The 17756-nt window shown below is 41.2% G+C and overlaps 1 protein-coding gene across 3 annotated transcripts; it reads left to right on the top strand.

The window, feature by feature from the left end:
- The first annotated feature begins 3625 nt into the window (after positions 1-3625).
- On the top strand, positions 3626-16869 carry LOC109891501 (tubby-related protein 1). 3 transcript variants are annotated; one of them, XM_031824790.1, is made up of 15 exons: positions 3626-3956; positions 5077-5130; positions 5973-6009; positions 8596-8730; positions 10570-10689; positions 10805-10921; positions 11195-11308; positions 11523-11681; positions 11768-11850; positions 12306-12473; positions 12712-12824; positions 12949-13057; positions 13321-13419; positions 13639-13810; positions 14051-16869. In XM_031824790.1, the coding sequence occupies exons 6-15, from the start codon at positions 10897-10899 to the stop codon at positions 14182-14184; spliced, it is 1176 nt and encodes a 391-aa protein (XP_031680650.1). In that variant the 5' UTR covers positions 3626-3956; positions 5077-5130; positions 5973-6009; positions 8596-8730; positions 10570-10689; positions 10805-10896; the 3' UTR covers positions 14185-16869. The 3 variants fall into 3 exon arrangements, with proteins under 3 accessions (XP_031680650.1, XP_031680649.1, XP_020339654.1); XM_031824789.1 differs by having other exon boundaries at positions 5973-7862; XM_020484065.2 differs by lacking the exon at positions 3626-3956 and having other exon boundaries at positions 4803-5130.
- Positions 16870-17756: the final 887 nt, after the last annotated feature.

The raw sequence follows: 17756 nt of genomic DNA, 5'->3' as shown, positions 1-17756 counted from the left end.
GCGCCTGAGGGAGGTCCAATGGAGAGGCGCGAGGCCGTTGTTACTGAGAACTATGGAAATGTGACTCGCAGGAAAATATGACTTCCTGGAGTTGAGTTTAACCCTTTTTTTATTATAATTACTAGATGTCTCGGCTGAAAAAGATTCCGTAGTTTATTTCAAACAAATACAAAAATATTCTGCTTATCTGATTGAACATCGAAAAAGTGTGAGAGTGTGTGTGGGGGGGGGGACCTTGCACCCCTACCCGGATCGTTCACTCAACAATCAAGAATGTGTACTTTTACTTCCCTCTCATTGGCTGTGCTTCGCGGCGCACTGTCTGTAAACAGAGTGCAGAGAGGAGAAGTGCATCTCGGGTCATAACGACCACACCTCTCCTCATGAACAGACTCATGTTGGCATGGATCTTTCTTCCTCTAATGGACTCACACAGCCAAGACCCCAACTGGCTGAGTACATACTATGTTTTATGCTAGTAAATATACTAGATGTACCGCCAACCATGGCTGGCATATATTCTCCACGGATGTGGCAGTTTGCTCCGAAATTATACACTACTGCTGATTTCCAAACAGCTTACACCCATCCAATCGTTTCAGAGCTACAGGAGTGGCTATAGAGGGGTAGGGAGGTCTCGTGGTTGAATTGGAACCTAGTGTATGAGAAATGCTCCAAGCACAACGATCGTAGATCAGAGAGTCTTGTTTGTGTATCATTATTCTATTATAGTGCCCTGAGAGCCTGGTTCTTATGGTTGTAGAACGTCATGTTGTTTATAGTGAACCCTAAAGAGACCTCCTGCCATTGTCCCTGTCTTTAACCCTTTTCGAAGCAGCAGCTCCCTCGGGGCCTGGATAATTTAGCCCACATTTTCCTGTTTCGTCTTCATTGTTTCCCCTTCCTGAGGTACGGCATTTCTCTCTCTGTGTACCATTTAACAGGCTTTACAGTGCACCGGGTTCAGTGTCCTCAACTACGCTGCCTGCTGGGTCAGCAGTAAAGTGGCAAACTGAAATATTTTGACACTTCAGACCTGGAACTTGAGCTCTAGGTCACTGCCGCCACCTCTGGAGTGGATGTATTACCACTAGCTGGCTTCAAACCAAATCAAATGTTATTTGTCACATGCTTCGTAAACAACAGGTGTAGATTAACAGTGAAATGCTTACTCAACGAATATTCCCAACAACGCAGAGGAGAAAGAAAATACAGAAATAATAGAAAAGTAAAACACGTAATAATAAATACACAATGAGTAACGATATCTTGGCTATATACACGGGGTACCAGTACCGAGTCAATGTGCAGGGGTATGAGGTAATGGAGAGTAGATATGTACATATAACTAGGAATAAAGTGATAGATAATAAAACAGTAGCAGAAGTGGGTGTGATGAGTCAAAAATGTTTGTGCAAAAAGGGTCAATGAAGAACGTTAACCAAATAGCTACCCAGACTATTTAACTAATTATTTAGCAGTGTTATGGCTTTGGGGTAGACACTGTTCATGGTCCTCTTGGTTCCAGACTTGGTGCATTGGTACCACTTGCCGTGCGGTAGCAGAGTCTATGACATTCTATGACTTGGGTGGCTGGAGTCTTTGTAGGGCCTTCGTCTGACACCACAGTGGAACTTAACATAATCCCCCCCCACCCCCGGGTCAGTGTTTGCACAACCTTTAAAATGTGTCCCCTTTTCTACCCTTTTATTTTGTTCTGTGTTTTGATGTTGTTCTGTTTTGTTGTTACAATTGTTAATGTATTAAGAATGTTGCTTTAACTAGCATTTATTGTGATGTCTTTTCCTTACTGGATGCAACATTAACCCCTATCCTGTCACCAAATGCATAACTACCACGTTCAGCATGTTGTAGTGATGCACTTGATTTGATAACAACAGTAGGTCTATACGTACAATTGTTGTGAAGACACACAGCACCACATCCCTCAGTTACAGTCAGCTTGGTGTACTGTCTCTTTAAAATCTTGACACCCTCTCCCCAGCCCTGAGGTCATTGGCCTTCCTTAGGCCGTCTGCCAAGTGCTGTGTTACTGTCAAGGGTTTACAGAAATGCCAGCAAAGCTATTAGTCTATACTTCTTTCAACAGGCAACGGGCTGGCCAGTGTGATGGGGCATACGGAGAGGAGAGGCGAGAGAGGAGGCGTCTTTCATTCAATAGCTTGAATACTGATTTACTGTTGAGACACAGACAGGTGCAGTCTGCAGATGTATACTGTGTGTGGCCTACAGCACTGTATACCGCAAGGGCTGAATCACAGGAGGTTGGTGGCACTTTAATTGGGGAGGACAGGCTCATAGTGACGGCTTGAACGGAATCAATGGAATAGTATCAAATTCATTAAACACATGGTTTCCATGTGTTGGATACCATTCCATTCACACCATATGAGCCGTCCTCCCCTCGGCAGCCTCCTGTGGGCTGTATACTGTACAAGTGATACTATCATAACTACAGCACAACTGACTATGCTATGAATACTGCTAAAACTACTAAGAATAATATTACCACGAGCAACACATTATTACAACTACTTCATCGTCAGTATTATATTGACTTACAGTCATCTCCGAAAGTATTGACATCCTTGATTAAGATGAGCAAAAAAGACTGTATGAAATAAATTATACAAATACTGAGCTACATCCTCATTATCCTAGCAAGGGGAGAGGGTGCCAGAGTATTGAAAAGTGGGGTGCCAATCATTTTGACCTCAATCTTTTTGAGAGAACAAAAGTATTACTTCACAAAATCTCTCTGAGCAATTGTATTAGTATAATATATATATATATATAACTGAGAGAATAAAAGTATTAATTAAAATCTCTCTCCGAGCAATTGTTATTGTAGAAAAATATATATAAAGTTCAACTTCTTTAGAGCATACAATAGTCAGTATTTTTTATTATTTATTTTATACAGTCATATTTGCTCATCTTTATCAAAGGTGCCAATAATTTCACAGTTGACTATATAAATAGCACAACGAATGAAAATCGTGAAAATAGAGCCTGTGTTGTTACACGGTAGTTGACAGTTAGTGTAGCCGAAACGCAATGTAAGTACACATTGTTACAATGAATGACACATTATCGTCATGCAATAGGCTTATAAAAACATCTAGATGCAACGTAAAATCGATTAAAATGGCTGTATACTCAAATGATTGTGCAGAATCTCTCATAAATCTGATGTGCGCCCCCATGTGCTTTCACTGGCTCCTGCAACACTTGTGGTCTACTGATATTCAGCAGCATCTGGTGGTAGAAAGTAGGAACTACAACTATGCTTCATATGACTGTTGCACGATCACGAAACACCACTCCTCCACCAATGGTAAACACACACTGGTTCTCGTTCATATACCAGAATGTATGTTGAATCGGTTTTTTCTTATGCTGTTCCGGTTAGGGAAACTCTTATAATAGAGGTTGACAATCCAACCCTATCAGATCTCCCTCTTTCTTCTGAAAAGGATTGAAAAGACCCCAGATGGTGTAGAGCTGATTATGGTAAACCGTAGTGAATTGGGGGGGGGGGGGGGGGGGGGTTCAGGATGTCTTGTCGTGTCCTGGTGGGGTGGGTGGTAGTGGAAGGGACAGGTTGCCCTGCTGGCAATCTGATTAACAAGTAGTGGTGGAGAGGACTAGTGGAGTTGTTGAGTGGACCAAATCCTTTGTCGGCAATCCTATTAAGAGGTAGTAGTAGTAGTAGTAGTGTGCAGTGGAATAGAGTGGAGTGGATTAGTGAGGTTGAGGGGACCTGTTGCTCTGTAGACAATCATCTTAGTGAAGTGGTCATAAGACCAGCCCACATAGCCAGGATCAGTATGAACCCCTGTGGGCAGTCACACAGTGGTGGGCTAAGGGGAGACCACACTGACCACAGCACAGAGCACATCCAATGATCAGCATCTACTTGGAGCCAGTCAAAGGTATGTGTGTGTGCATGCATGTGTGAGTCTGAGCTTGTGTTTATGCCTGTGTTGAGGGCTCTAAAGTGCGACCAATTTGGTCGCATATGTGACGAAATATTTATCTGTGTGACTAGGAGTTGAATTTTGGGAGCACCGTGCGACTAGGAAAGCAATATTACACATAATAATTGTTGTAATGCTAAGGCATTGCTGTACCGTGGTTTCCGGGTGCCCTAGAGAAAAATATTTGATAGCGTCATGGTTGCGCTATTACTACAGGGAAAAACGGCTTGCTTCTAGCACAATCAGGTCAAAAGACCTGGCCCACAATTGATGGCGCAACATTTCTTTCTTCCTATAGCGGACCCCGAGACCGCATTTTACAGTTCTGAACTTACTAGCGCATCGTTAACTATTTGTTTACACTTTGTTCAGTCATGTTACCTCATTGGCTAGCTAACATTACCAGTATATCCAAACATTTGGGGCCACAGAAAGAAAGGAAACTGGATTTATACATTTATATTTTCTGGTTGCCCTAAATTTCATGTGGTGCTCCTAACTTTAAAAAAAAATAATAATAATTGGGAGCACCAGTGTTATCAATGAAACATTTGAATTTAGATCCCTGCCTATGTTTGTCTGCCTACATGTGTGTGTGTACATGCATGTGACTTTATTTACATATAAAGTAAGATTTTGTACATTTAACTAGGCAAGTCAGTTAATAATAAATTCTTATTTACAATGACGGCCTACCCCGGCCAAACCCTAACACGGACGACGTTGGGCCAATTGTGCGCCGCCCTATGGTGCTCCCAATCACGGCCGGTTGTGATACAGCCTGGAATCAAACCAGGGTCTGTAGTGACGCCTCTAGCACTGAGATGCAGTGCCTTAGACTGCTGCGCCACTCGGGAGCCCACTAAGATTAAGCACCACCATTTCAATTGAAAAACACTTACTGTAAATCAATGTATTACATTGATGAAGGGATCAAATTTTGAAATCATAGGCTTACAAACAAAAATGTGTTCTTAAGAAGGGTTCTTCCCTCCTTTTTGACACATGTCCAGAACAACCAGCCACTCCTCGAACACAACCACTTTCCTTCTATGATTCCTACCCCTCTCCTCAGGACACTCATGCCTCTCCGGAAGGAAACCCTCAGAGACGTCTGGACAGACGACCGGTAAGATCTTGGTGCATGTCTTAATATACAGTGCCTTCAGAAAGTATTCATACCCCCTTGACTTATTCCAAATGTTGTTCTGTTACAGCCTGAATTCAAAATGGATTACATATATTATTTTTCTCTCCCCCATAATGACAAAGTGAAAATATATTTTTTTAATGTTGCAGCCACCACTGTGCTTGAAAATATGGAGAGTGGTACTCAGTAATGTGTTGTATTGGATTTGCCCCAAACATAACACTTTGTATTCAGGACAAAAATGTAATTGCTTTGTCACATTTTTTTCAGTATTACTTCAGTGCTTTTGCTTTACTGCAAACATGATGCATGTTTTGGAATATTTTTATTCTGTACAGGCTTCCTTCTTTTCACACTGTCAATTAGGCTAGTATTGTGGAGTAACTATAACATTGTTGATCGATCTTCAGTTTTATCCTATCACAGCCATTCAATCCTGTAAATGTTTTAAAGTCACCATTGGCCTCATGGTGAAATCCCTGAGTGGTTTTCCTTCCTTAGGAAGGATGCCCGTGTTTTTGTAGTGACTGGGTGTATTGATACACCATCCAAAATGTAATTAATAACATCACCGTGCTCAAAGGGATTTTCAATGTATATTTTTTTTACCCATCTACCAATAGAGGCCCTTCTTTGCAAGGTGTTCAGGAGGGTGCAATGTTACAGATATACATCATGTAGAACAGACATTACACTATTTTGCGAATAATAATAAATAATGTCAGCTCAATGCATCTCAATGTCATATATGTCTTGCCCAAACCTATGTCTGAAGAAATGAATTATTAAAGTGTCACGATTTTTAAAAATTTATTCCACAGGTCTCAAGAAAGTCAAGATATGTCCACTCCACATAAGGTAAAAGACAATCATACCAAGTTTTAAAATACAAAAAGATACCTACATCAGGGTGTGCCTTTGCGTACATTTTTAAGACACTTGTTGTCCATTTTACATGTGTGTGTGTGTGTGTGTGTGTGTCGTTTAGTTCCTGTGTTGTGTTCGAGTCAAAGTTGGTTTGGGGGGGGGGGGGGGGGGGGTCCGTTATCACATGTGTATAATGGACCTGTGTTTGTCCTCTAACACACCTCCTCCCCTGCCATGTTGGTTCGTCCCGTTGACGTGTCTCTGCCTTTGAAGAGCTGATGACTTTACACATAAATCCTATTAGCAACTTTCTGCTGATTGCCAGCCATTGAGTCCCAGGCTACTCACTCGCTTTATTATCTCCATTGTGTTGAATTTCCCCCCTCCCTCTTCCTTTTAAACTAAAAACTTTTATGGAAAAGAGGAGTCTGTAGTTTGTTAGAGCTGAAGTCACTGGCCACACAATGTCTGCAGAGAAGGTAACGTTATCGAAACTGTTTTGAGGGGCTTTTCTTGTCGAAGGGACGCCGGAGAGAAGGAATATTCGCGATGGGTCCTATAAAGTTAATAACATTTCTCATATAGCATTTTGATTCATTCGGATATACTGTAATGGTGTTTACGATGACTACGGGTCAAATTACTTGCCCTCTTGATTGCTAGACAATTCAGTGGATAGAAAACCGGTTGAGTGATTGAGCATGCTGCTGTGGTATTGTTACAGTTCTAAAGTGACTGGTTTTACCCCAGCCTGTTGTGCGTCGTGAGTAGCCCTTCCTCACAGGAGTAGGACGGGAGCCTCCTGTTTCGTAGCGTGAGGCAGCTTCAGTTAAAAAGGACACCCTCTGGATGCGAGTCTATCACAAGGCCCCCAAATCTATCATCTTAACGCAGAGTGCCAAGCAGAGGTGCATTGGGTCCCATTGGTATCACTCGGACAGCGATCAAACTATTACACCTCCAATCGTACTTTAACCGCAAGGCCAGAATCGGTGTCTGTTGCGTATTGATGGTTATGTAGAATTGGCCACTGGGCTGTGATGAGGCTCTGGTACATTTGTGAGGTAACATATTTGCTGTGATGTGGGAAAGGGGGTAGGGGGGGGGGGGGGTAGAGGGTCAATGTTGACTCTCATTCATGAAATAGCCAACAATCTATTTGATGGACATATTCAGATTTCTCTTGAAAAAAATCCATGATGACCGCTTGGTCTGCAGGCCGCTAGTGGCAGCTTGTCTGAGGTGAGGACAGAAATAGAGCCACATCTTAATCGGATTACTGTGGGCCATCCATCGCTGCACTCCGTCGTCAGTCCGTGTTTAAATGAACAGAATAACAGTGACTGACCTTATTCCAGTTTTCTTGGGATGCTGTGGTGTGGTGATAGTTGGTCCCCCCCCCCCACACACACACACAGCAGCCTTGTGTAATTGATATGACTCTGTTTATTACTCTAAATCTCTAAAGCCCTACTGCTACATTATAATAATGTAACTTCATTTTTTAACACTGGATGTGACAAGACATGTTTGTGATTGAGGCAGGTGACTAATGCTTGATTGTTAGGTCACTGTGTCAGAAGGGCAGGTTACATAACATAGAAAGTATTACCTAGAATATTAGAATGATTGTTATCTGTTCCAAATGTAGACATTACTGAATTGGCCACTCTTTCCTTTTTGAAAATGAATCGGTTTTAAGAGAATGTCTTGACAGTCGTAAAAATATATAATATGGGATAATCAAGTATACTGTGTTTATAGAAGTGTGATTTGAAATGTACAGTGCTTTACTCGTTTCTGTCTCCATACATTTCTGCTTGCACCTTACTGTCTTTTGGATGGTAAGTCACTAAAATCTTCATGCTCCTGCAACATTTACTATTGGCATACACTGAGTGTACAAAACATTAAGAACACCTTCCTAATATTGAGTTGCACCCCCCTTTTGCCCCCAGAACAGCCTCAATTCGTCAGGGCATGGACTCTACAAAGTGTCAAGTGTTCCACAGGGATGCTGGCCCATGTTGACTCCAATGCTTCCCACAGTTGTGTCATGTTGTCTGGGTGTCCTTTGGGTAGTGGACCATTATTGATACACACGGTAAACTGTTGAGTGTGAAAAACCCATCAGCGCTACAGTTCTTGACACACTTAAACCGGTGCACCTGGCACCTACTATCATGCCCTGTCCAATGGCACTTAAATATTTGTCTTGCCCATTCAGCCGTTGAATAGCACACATACACAATCCATGTCTCATTGTCTCAAGGCTTAAAAATCCTTCTTTAACCTGTTTCCTCCCTTTCATCTATACTGTTATAAGCGGATTTAACAAGTGACATCAATAAGGGATCATAGCTTTCAACTGGATTCACCAGGTCAGTCTGTCAAGGAAAGAGCAGGTGCTCTTAATGTTTTGTGCACTCAGTGTAAAAGCATGGTTCATGCAAAAGGCTGTTACGCACATACAGTAGATCTTAAACGTAGGATTTTGTCCATACTGCACAGCTGTGTCATCTCTCTCCGGTGTCTGCCCCGCTCTCCTTGTCTCCTCTCTGACTCTTCTTCCTGCAGATAATGCTTTCTATAAGCCAAAGAAGAAGGCCGAGTCAGCCAACCCAGCCACCAATGGTGCCGATGCCAAGCCCAAAAAGAGCAAGAACAAGAAGATCGAAGAGCTGTCTGGAGAAGAGAATCCTGCTGTTCAAAGTATGGACTGCTCTGCACAGTTTAAATGACATACAGTGCCTTGCGAAAGTATTCGGCCCCCTTGAACTTTGCGACCTTTTTCCACATTTCAGGCTTCAAACATAAAGATATAAAACTGTATTTTTTTGTGAAGAATCAACAACAAGTGGGACACAATCATGAAGTGGAACAACATTTATTGGATATTTCAAACTTTTTTAACAAATCAAAAACTGAAAAATTGGGCGTGCAAAATTATTCAGACCCTTTACTTTCAGTGCAGCAAACTCTCTCCAGAAGTTCAGTGAGGATCTCTGAATGATCCAATGTTGACCTAAATGACTAATGATGATAAATACAATCCACCTGTGTGTAATCAAGTCTCCGTATAAATGCACCTGCACTGTGATAGTCTCAGAGGTCCGTTAAAAGCGCAGAGAGCATCATGAAGAACAAGGAACACACCAGGCAGGTCCGAGATACTGTTGTGAAGAAGTTTAAAGCCGGATTTGGATACAAAAAGATTTCCCAAGCTTTAAACATCCCAAGCAGCACTGTGCAAGCGATAATATTGAAATGGAAGGAGTATCAGACCACTGCAAATCTACCAAGACCTGGCCGTCCCTCTAAACTTTCAGCTCATACAAGGAGAAGACTGATCAGAGATGCAGCCAAGAGGCCCATGATCACTCTGGATGAACTGCAGAGATCTACAGCTGAGGTGGGACACTCTGTCCATAGGACAACAATCAGTCGTATATTGCACAAATCTGGCCTTTATGGAAGAGTGGCAAGAAGAAAGCCATTTCTTAAAGATATCCATAAAATGTGTTGTTTAAAGTTTGCCACAAGCCACCTGGGAGACACACCAAACATGTGGAAGAAGGTGCTCTGGTCAGATGAAACCAAAATTGAACTTTTTGGCAACAATGCAAAACGTTATGTTTGGCGTAAAAGCAACACAGCTCATCACCCTGAACACACCATCCCCACTGTCAAACATGGTGGTGGCAGCATCATGGTTTGGGCCTGCTTTTCTTCAGCAGGGACAGGGAAGATGGTTAAAATTGATGGGAAGATGGATGGAGCCAAATACAGGACCATTCTGGAAGAAAACCTGATGGAGTCTGCAAAAGACCTGAGACTGGGACAGAGATTTGTCTTCCAACAAGACAATGATCCAAAACATAAAGCAAAATCTACAATGGAATGGTTCAAAAATAAACATATCCAGGTGTTAGAATGGCCAAGTCAAAGTCCAGACCTGAATCCAATCGAGAATCTGTGGAAAGAACTGAAAACTGCTGTTCACAAATGCTCTCCATCCAACCTCACTGAGCTCGAGCTGTTTTGCAAGGAGGAATGGGAAAAACTTCAGTCTCTCGATGTGCAAAACTGATAGAGACATACCCCAAGCGACTTACAGCTGTAATCGCAGCAAAAGGTGGCGCTACAAAGTGTTAACTTAAGGGGGCTGAATAATTTTGCACGCCCAATTTTTCAGTTTTTGATTTGTTAAAAAAGTTTGAAATATCCAATAAATGTCGTTCCACTTCATGATTGTGTCCCACTTGTTGATTCTTCACAAAATAATACAGTTTTATATCTTTATGTTTGAAGCCTGAAATGTAGCAAAAGGTCGCAAAGTTCAAGGGGGCCGAATACTTTCACAAGGCACTGTATCTTCAAATGAGACATACGCAAATGATTGGCAAAATGCTGGTGATCCACAAATACATCATTTCTATCTGAGATAGTGTGCAGTATCCAAATGTAATGAATTAATATGGCTATCATTCAAAAGTATATTCATTTCTTTTGGAGGTCATCTCTCAATTCATTTTTTTTGTTGTCAAATAGGTGGGAAAAAGGTCAAGAAAAAGAAATCAGACGGAGAAAAAACAGAAAAGGAAAAAGTGAAAGGGAAAGAGAAAGACGAGCCAAAGAAGAAAACAAAAAGTGTGCCAAAGAAAAAGAAAGGTAAGCAGTCAGCAATATATAACTGAGATGATGCTCTGCGTGGAACTGCATGTTAAAGCATCAACATTTATTTCAAACCCAATAAATAAATAAAAAGTCACCTTTTCTGCTCAAGGTTCAGATACAGAAGAAGATGATGATGAGGAAGAGACTCCACAAAAGAAGGCAAAGAAAAAGACCACAAAAGAAGGTTCTGACAAAGATGGCATGGAGAAGAAATCCAAAGCGAAAGGTGGGCAGGAGTTACTGAAACAACAAGAATACGACCTGGTTTAAGAGGATTCGGTAGGAGATTTCTTAGCGAAATGTTGAGTGAGAGGAAACACTAGTCCCGCACAGCCTTACATTGTCATCACCAAACAAGCTGTTGCACATTACACACCAGACAGAATGCAAATATGTATACAAAAATAGAAAACACGTTTCAGAACTTCTTTTTGTATAGCACTGGGGAGAAAATGGCATCGCTTGAGAGGTGTATTTTTGCCTCGCGCCTTTTTTTCAGATGACAAAGAGTATGACAAAAAAACGAAGAAAGACACCAAGAAAAAGGAACCGGCTTCTCTGTTCTGTGTAAATGGAGATAAGGATAAGTCAGACTCCAAGAGCAAGAAGAAAGGTAAGTGTTAACACTAGCTTTACGTATTGATTTTAAACCGCTGCAATTTTAGGGATAAATAATGATTGATTTGATGGCTGACAATCTCTAACCCATCGTCATGTATTACTTGTGTCCCACACCCATTTTGGAAGAGAACACATTGCAATAATGTTACAGCACTGTAGGTACACTGAGATATGATCATAACCTGGAGTGCATTCTCTAAAACCAGCAGCCAAATCTGATAGTGATGACAGTGAACCAGAAACCAAGTCCAGCAAGCCAAAATCAAAAAAGGAGAACGCCAACCCGGCATCCATGTTCGCAGCAGGGGGAGACAAGGACAAGGACAAGGGTAAAGACAAGAACAAAGACAAGAAGAAAAAGAAAGGCAAGTGTGTTCTGCTTTAATTAAATACAGCCCAAGTGTTTGGGTGTCTTCCTGCCAGTTTTCCTAATGTTTTATTTTTCTATCAGCCAAAGCATCAGAGAGTGACGATTCTGACTCCGAGGCAGAAAAAGGGACAAAAAAGAAAAAAGGAAAAGGGAAGAAGAAGAAGGTAGGTTTGTGTCTGCCGGTCCCCGTTTAGTGACTAGGGTCTCGATTCAATCCGTATCGCATAAGTTCAGCACTATAGCACAATACCAATTGGACTGTAAATGCTGCCTATGTCGGTTCAATCAGAAGTGACCTTTTACATTTCAAACGCACTATAGTGCTGAACTTCTGCGATTTATGGATTGAATCGTGACCTAGGTCACAATGTTGCTACTGCACAGTGATGGTTTGTGGGGTGGAGTATACAATGCTGCATTCTTCTGATCAGGGCTCCAAAAAAGATTACTCCTTGCCTCATCAACCACGCTGGATAAGAAAGTCTAAGGTCTCTCCCCTCTGACCTTCTCCAATGCATTTAAGAAACAGGCGGAGAGAGAGGATGAAAATGTAGATAGAGCCGAGCCATGTATAAATTAACCTACTGATAATCCAGTTTTTTTTCTGTCCCACATCCAGGAGGAGAGGCCTCCATCCCCGGACATTGAGTTTGACAGCCTGGAGGAGTTTGTCCTGCAGCCAGCCCAGCAGGGGGTGACGGTCAAATGCAAGATGACCCGGGACAAGAGGGGCATGGACAAAGGCTTGTACCCCACATATTATCTCCACCTCGACAATGAAAAGAAGGTGAGGCACTCCCGGAGGTCCAATTTAGGGGTTTGTGGATCTCTATTCTGTCTGTCAATGTATTATAACCCACAAATGTGGCTTCAGATGAGTCACACACCGCTTTTGAGGTTTTGGTTTCAAAATGAATCTCAGTCTGAGATGGAGCCAACGTGAGCTTAAAACCAAGTTGTGGATTTACGTTATGTTATGCTTTTGAGGAATCATTGTCCAGGAGATTTATTCTGTGTTTTTACAGGTCTTTCTACTGGCTGGGAGAAAACGAAAGAAAAGCACAACCTCCAATTACCTTATCTCCATTGACCCCACAGACTTGTCTAGGGGTGGAGAAAACTTCATTGGAAAGTTGAGGTATCTGTAACCTATAGTCATAGATCAAAACTGTAACTTGTCTATAAAATACATAGTATTACACCTGGAATCATGCATTTCATAAGCTCGTTGCATTCATGGATTGATTATTTACACTCCATAGGTCCAATATGATGGGCACTAAGTTCACAGTGTTTGACAATGCTCTGCATCCAGACAGAGCTCTACCAGACATGTCCAATGCTCGCCAAGAACTAGCAGCCATCATTTATGTAAGGCTTTGACATTGAAGTACCCTTTATGAAGGTTTTATAAGTCGTTTACAAACTGCTAATTATTTCTGTATAGTTGAGCCATTCAATGACTCTTTAATGGGTTACAAAGGGTTAGTGAAGGGGCTATAGGTACTTCAAAGAATGTTCATTATAAGATTGTAATTAGAAAATCTTATGTTAAATTGATAAATGGTGGACTCCCAACTTCCATGACAATGTAATTCCTATTTCCGCGTATCGCTCTGACCTTTGGTCGACAGGAAACTAATGTCTTGGGAATAAAGGGCCCCAGAAGGTTGACCGTCATCATCCCAGGGATGGGCAAGGACAGTGAACGGGTACCCATCCGACCTCGCAGCGTAAGCAAACCATTGTTTTACAGATGTCATTCTGCTTGTGTTATGGATGAGGATGAACAACACCATTGTCCTGATTTTAAAGGTCTTGAATGAGCAATCTTTTGTAGGAGGCCACATAGTACATCGGATGGTCTCCTTTCACCGCAACATTCCTCGTTGTCCATATTGTTAATGTGACCAGCCACACTGCTGCGTTTCTCCCACATCCCTCTTCCTCAGGACAACAACGGTTTACTGATGAAGTTCCAGAACAGAAAGATGGACAATCTGATCGAACTCCACAACAAGACCCCCACGTGGAACGACGACACGGCGTCACATGTGCTGAACTTCAACGGCAGGGTCACACAGGCCTCCATCAAGAACTTTCAGATCATCCACAGCAAAGATGGTGAGAAGAGCCTCAAACCGAAAAATCATCCACAATCATAACATTGTGTACATATTGCTTATTTCTGGTAACTATCATATACAATACGGTGGATGAAATTCCAAGAACAAAATAAGGTGAATAACGTTGAATAAAGTCACAAAGCTCCCAAATACAGTATATTTTCTGGGAGTTTTTTTGTTGCAAAAGTGTAAATGTAAAACTGTGTGTACATTGTTTTCATTTCTTTCCTTTTTCTAGAGGCCTATATTGTGATGCAGTTTGGACGAGTAGCAGATGATGCTTTCACTCTGGACTATAGCTACCCCATGTGTGCGGTGCAGGCCTTTGCCATCGCTCTATCCAGCTTTGATGGCAAAATAACCTGCGAATAACAGGAAACCATGGGCCCCTGTGCCGCCTCAAGCTGCTGCAACTCGTTATATTACAGATGCACACTACCAGAAAGAAGAATTTCCTTCACCACTCAACATCAGTGCAAGGTACACAGAAGGATGGACGTCCTAGACGAGATGGGAATCCAAGTGCATTTGATAACACATGGACTGCCTTCTGGGATTGTTTGGTTTGTTTGCGTCTCATGCACAGGAGGCTGCTGAGGGGAGGGTGGCTCATAATAATGGCCCGGAACTGAGCTGACGGAATGGCATCTTGAAGACAGCTTGGCTGTCGAAACGTTGGTAATTAAATTTTTGCATCTGAGCTCCTAGAGTGTGCGGCTCTCTTTTTATTTTCAGGAATGGCATCAAACACCTGGAAACCATGTGTTTGATACCACTCCACTAATTCCACTCCAGCCATTACCACGAGCCCGTCCTCCCAAATGAAGGCGCCACCAACCTCCTGTGGTCTCATGATAATGATAATCATAAACTTTTCTGGGAACAATGTTACTTTGTCCATAGGAGATCCTTGCTGATGCTGCATGCAAGGCTGAGCACTTGAGATGTGGTGTGCTTTGGCATTACACCATTTCAGTTTCGGGGGATGCAGACCAATTGGGGGATGAAAGTAACACCTGAAGACAGGCTTTCAATCTCCCTCCCATCTACATCAAGGATTTTATAGTATGTCCAATTCATTCTGTTGTATTTCGTTTGGAAGGCAAATCCGATCATGTGTAATCTCAAGTCCGTTGGTAGAAAAACTGGGTCTACGTGGACTTATTTAGGCATACTTGTTCTTATTATCAGTAGGGTTACGTTTGTTTCCATGCATTGTGTTATGTCAACATTATGAAATTGACCTTATTTTAGCTCAATATGTGCTTATCAGATGTCTACTGTATGTTCATGTTAGGGATTTTTATCACCAATATTATGACCTCCTTAAACAAATTAGAGGTTTCATTGTGAACACTTAAGAGGCAGTGGCACAAGGCAATATGCTTGTACCAATTGACTATTTTACTAATCTCATTTGCTGTTCTCATTCCACTCAAGCAACAATTTTGTTGTTCTGATACCTGCCTTTTTATGTTCTTTCTATGTACAGTTGAAGTCGGAAGTTTACATACACCTTAGCCAAATACATTTAAACTCAGTTTTTCACAATTCCTGACATTTAATCCTAGTAAAATTCCCTGTTTTATGCCAGTTAGGATCACCATTTTATCTTAAGAATATGAAATGTCAGAATAATAGAGAATGATTTATTTCAGCTTTTATCACATTCCCAGTGGGTCAGAAGTTTTCATACACTCAATTAGTATTTGTTAGAATTACCTTTAAATTGTTTAACTTAGGTCAAACGTTTTGGGTAGCCTTCCACAATAATTTGGGTGAATTTGGGCCCATTCCTCCTGACAGAGCTGGTGTAACTGAGTTAGGTTTGTAGGCCTCCTTGCTCGTGCACACTTTTTTCAGTTCTGCCCACACATTTTCTATAGGTTTGAGGTCAGGGCTTTGTGATGGCCTCTCCAATACCTTGACTTTGTTATCCTTAAGCCCTTTTGCCACAACACTGTGGAAGTATGCTTGGGGTCATTTGCCATTTGCGACCAAGCTTTAACTTCCTGACTGATGTCTTGAGATGTTGCTTCAATATATCCATATCTTTCCCTCCTCATGATGCCATCTATTGTGTGAAGTGCACCAGTCCCTCCTGCAGCAAAGCACCCCCACAACGCACAAGATGCGTTCATCTCTAGTAGACAGAACACGTCTCCTTCCTGAGCGGTATGACGGCTGCGTGGTCCCATGGTGTTTATACTTGCGTACTATTATTTGTATAGATGAAAGTGGTACCTTCAGGCGTTTGAACCAGACTTGTGGAGGTCTACAATTTTTTTTCTGAGGTCTTGGCTGATTTCTTTTGATTTTCCCATGATGTCAAGCAAAGAGGCACTGAGTTTGAAGGTAGGCCTTTGAAATACATCCACATGTACACCTCCAATTGACTCAAATTATGTCAATTAGCCTATCATTTTCTGGAATTTTCCAAGCTGTTTAAAGGCACAGTCAACTTAGTGTATGTGAACTTCTGACCCACTGGAATTGTGATACAGTGAATTATAAGTTAAATAATCTGTCTGTAAACAATTGTTGGAAGAATTACTTGTGTCATGCACTAAGTAGATAACCGACTTGCCAAAACTATAGTTTGTTAACAAGAAATTTGTAGAGTGGTTAAAAAACTAGTTTTAATGACTCCAACCTAAGTGTATGTAAACCGAGAAATGTATGTTCTCTCTTAGGCTAGATTCTGACTTTGTATGAATCATGTGGACAAGAGACTTATATTGACAAACATAAGGCTCCATTATTGTTGTTTTGATAACGATTCTTAATGTATGATCAGAAGGTAACAATGCATTTCAGTGTCTTGCGAACCAAAGTGCAGGCTTGGAGATAAATTCATTATTATTTGAGCATGTTATCTGCAAAAAAATTATGACATGTTGAAAACAAATTCTTACAGGATAAGCGTATTGTTGCACAAACAATTTTATTTTACACCTGCTACGTTAGGTTGCACAAATCCAAAAGATGACGCTGTAGTTTACTGTGCATTTGACAGCACTATACTAGTGTTTACATTAAAACGAATTGGAAACTCAATGCTAACTGTGGCCTGCAGTGATTTGACTCTTGCTTTTGTCTGACATCAATGTATTTGTAACTGGAAAATGTTTTTTTATGACAAGAGAATTGGTTACAAATGTATCAGCTGTTGGTTTTCTAGTTGTGGACTATGGAGTGAGATTTGTTTCATTATTCTGTAAATATGTCTACCGCGATCTGTGCGTATTCAGCATAACTCACAAATAAAACTGATTATGAATTTCTAAAAATATCTGTAAATATGTAAACATGTCACTATAAACAATCTGTGAATATGTAAAACATTAAATCAATTAAACCATAACCCGTGAATATGTAAAACGATTGAACAAATGTTCACAATAAGTCATGAATAAATCTATCTGTAAATATATTCAACATAGCTCACAAATAAAACAACAATTTGTTCAGAAATCCCTAACATTGACAACTGTGGAATTTGCACATTCAAAAAGTGCTTGTGGATCTGTATTCCACCTGTCAATGTATTGCAATCCACAAATGAGTCGGCTGTGACGCGCAGAGTGAAGCAAAGTGTCTCATTTATCCATAATAAAGAACAACCATGAAATGTGTGTATAATGTATATTTATCCAACAAATTAAACTCAGCAAAAAAAGAAACGCCCTCTCACCGTCAACTGCGTTTATTTTCAGCAAACTTAACATGTGTAAATATTTCTATGAACACAAGATTCAACAACTGCGACATAAACTGAACAAGTTCCACAGACATGTGACTAACAGAAATGGAATAATGTGTTCCTGAACAAAGGGGGGTCAAAATCAAAAGTAATTGTCAGTATCTGGTGTGGCCACCAGCTTCATTAAGTACTGCAGAGCATTTCCTCCTCATGGACTGCACCTGATTTGCCAGTTCTTGCT

This window comes from Oncorhynchus kisutch, linkage group LG5, assembly GCF_002021735.2.
Source record: "Oncorhynchus kisutch isolate 150728-3 linkage group LG5, Okis_V2, whole genome shotgun sequence".
NCBI classification, from domain to species: domain Eukaryota; kingdom Metazoa; phylum Chordata; class Actinopteri; order Salmoniformes; family Salmonidae; genus Oncorhynchus; species Oncorhynchus kisutch.
This window is presented reverse-complemented; position numbering and strand designations above follow the sequence as displayed.

Coding starts and splice junctions, on each gene's coding strand:
- LOC109891501 (XM_031824790.1), top strand. CDS start 10,897: ATGGAGAAGAAATCCAAAGCGAAAG. Junction 11,309..11,522: donor CTCCAAGAGCAAGAAGAAAG/GTAAGTGTTAAC, acceptor CTCTAAAACCAG/CAGCCAAATCTGATAGTGAT. Junction 11,682..11,767: donor AGACAAGAAGAAAAAGAAAG/GCAAGTGTGTTC, acceptor TTTTTCTATCAG/CCAAAGCATCAGAGAGTGAC.